The sequence below is a fragment of the Mastomys coucha genome, unplaced genomic scaffold (assembly GCF_008632895.1).
Source record: "Mastomys coucha isolate ucsf_1 unplaced genomic scaffold, UCSF_Mcou_1 pScaffold1, whole genome shotgun sequence".
In the NCBI taxonomy this organism is placed as follows: domain Eukaryota; kingdom Metazoa; phylum Chordata; class Mammalia; order Rodentia; family Muridae; genus Mastomys; species Mastomys coucha.
The window spans coordinates 73,512,599-73,513,659 of record NW_022196891.1 but is presented as its reverse complement, the minus strand read 5'-3'; the positions used below and the strand labels follow the sequence as shown (position 1 = coordinate 73,513,659).

The window sequence follows — 1,061 nt, the reverse complement described above, 5'->3', positions numbered from 1 at the left end:
ATTTCTTCTCCTCCTCCTCCTCTTCCTACTTCTTCTCTTCCTCTTCCAAACCCCCTTCCCTTCCTTCTTGTTCTTGTTCTTTTTATCTTCTTCTCCTCCTCCTCCTCCTTCTCTATCTTCTTTTCTGAGTATGTTTACATGCATGAAAATATAGAAAGAGAAAGACCCGTCTTTCTCCTGGCTGGCAGCGCGGAGACTGCACGATGCCTGGAGTTACTCTAAAAGACTTTAACCAGCAGGAGTTCGTCAGAGCTCTGGCAGCCTTCCTCAAAAAGTCCGGAAAGGTGAAAGTCCCTGAATGGGTGGACACAATCAAGTTGGTCAAACATAAAGAACTTGCCCCTTACGATGAGAACTGGTTCTACATACGAGCTGCTTCCACAGCACGGCACCTGTACCTCCACGGTGGTGCAGGGGTTGGTTCCATGACCAAGATCTACGGAGGACGGCAGAGAAACGGTGTCAGGCCCAGCCACTTCAGCAGAGGCTCTAAGAGTGTGGCCCGCCGGGTCCTCCAAGCCCTGGAGGAGCTGAAAATGGTGGAAAAGGACCAAGATGGGGGCCGCAAGCTAACACCTCAGGGCCAGAGAGATCTGGACAGGATCGCTGGACAGGTGGCAGCTGCCAACAAGAAGCATTAGAACAACATATGCTGGGTTAATAAATTGCCTCATTCATTAAAGAGAGAGAGAGAGAGAGAGAGAGAGAGAGAGAGAGAGAGAGAGAGAGAGAGAGAGAGAGAGAGAAAGCCGAGAAAATAAAATTTCCTGCCATATAGTAAGCATAAATATGTAAATATTTATTCCAAGATAAGATACAATCACATTAGATCTCTTCTGCTTGGTCAGTAATGGTCTTCAAAAGACAGCCTCTGATGAAAAAATCTTGCATGACTCTCATTACAATTTCATCCTTCCACAGAAGGTGGTATGGGCTTCTTCCCCTAAACTCCTTTACTTAGCCATCAAAAGTGTTAGTAATTTAAAAGTTAAGGAAATATTATTAGGCAAAATATTATTACCATGTTCATCCTGCAATGGCTTGTGAGCACTAGACATGGA

At 45.4% G+C, this 1,061-nt stretch overlaps 1 protein-coding gene across 2 annotated transcripts; it reads left to right on the top strand.

Moving 5' to 3' along the window:
• The first annotated feature begins 203 nt into the window (after positions 1 to 203).
• Positions 204 to 678, top strand: LOC116071332 (40S ribosomal protein S19-like). Of its 2 annotated transcripts, XM_031342837.1 has the most exons (2): positions 204 to 420; positions 549 to 678. In XM_031342837.1, the coding sequence occupies exons 1-2, from the start codon at positions 204 to 206 to the stop codon at positions 659 to 661; spliced, it is 330 nt and encodes a 109-aa protein (XP_031198697.1). In that variant the 3' UTR covers positions 662 to 678. The 2 variants fall into 2 exon arrangements, with proteins under 2 accessions (XP_031198697.1, XP_031198693.1); XM_031342833.1 differs by having other exon boundaries at positions 204 to 678.
• The last annotated feature ends 383 nt before the right edge of the window (positions 679 to 1,061 follow it).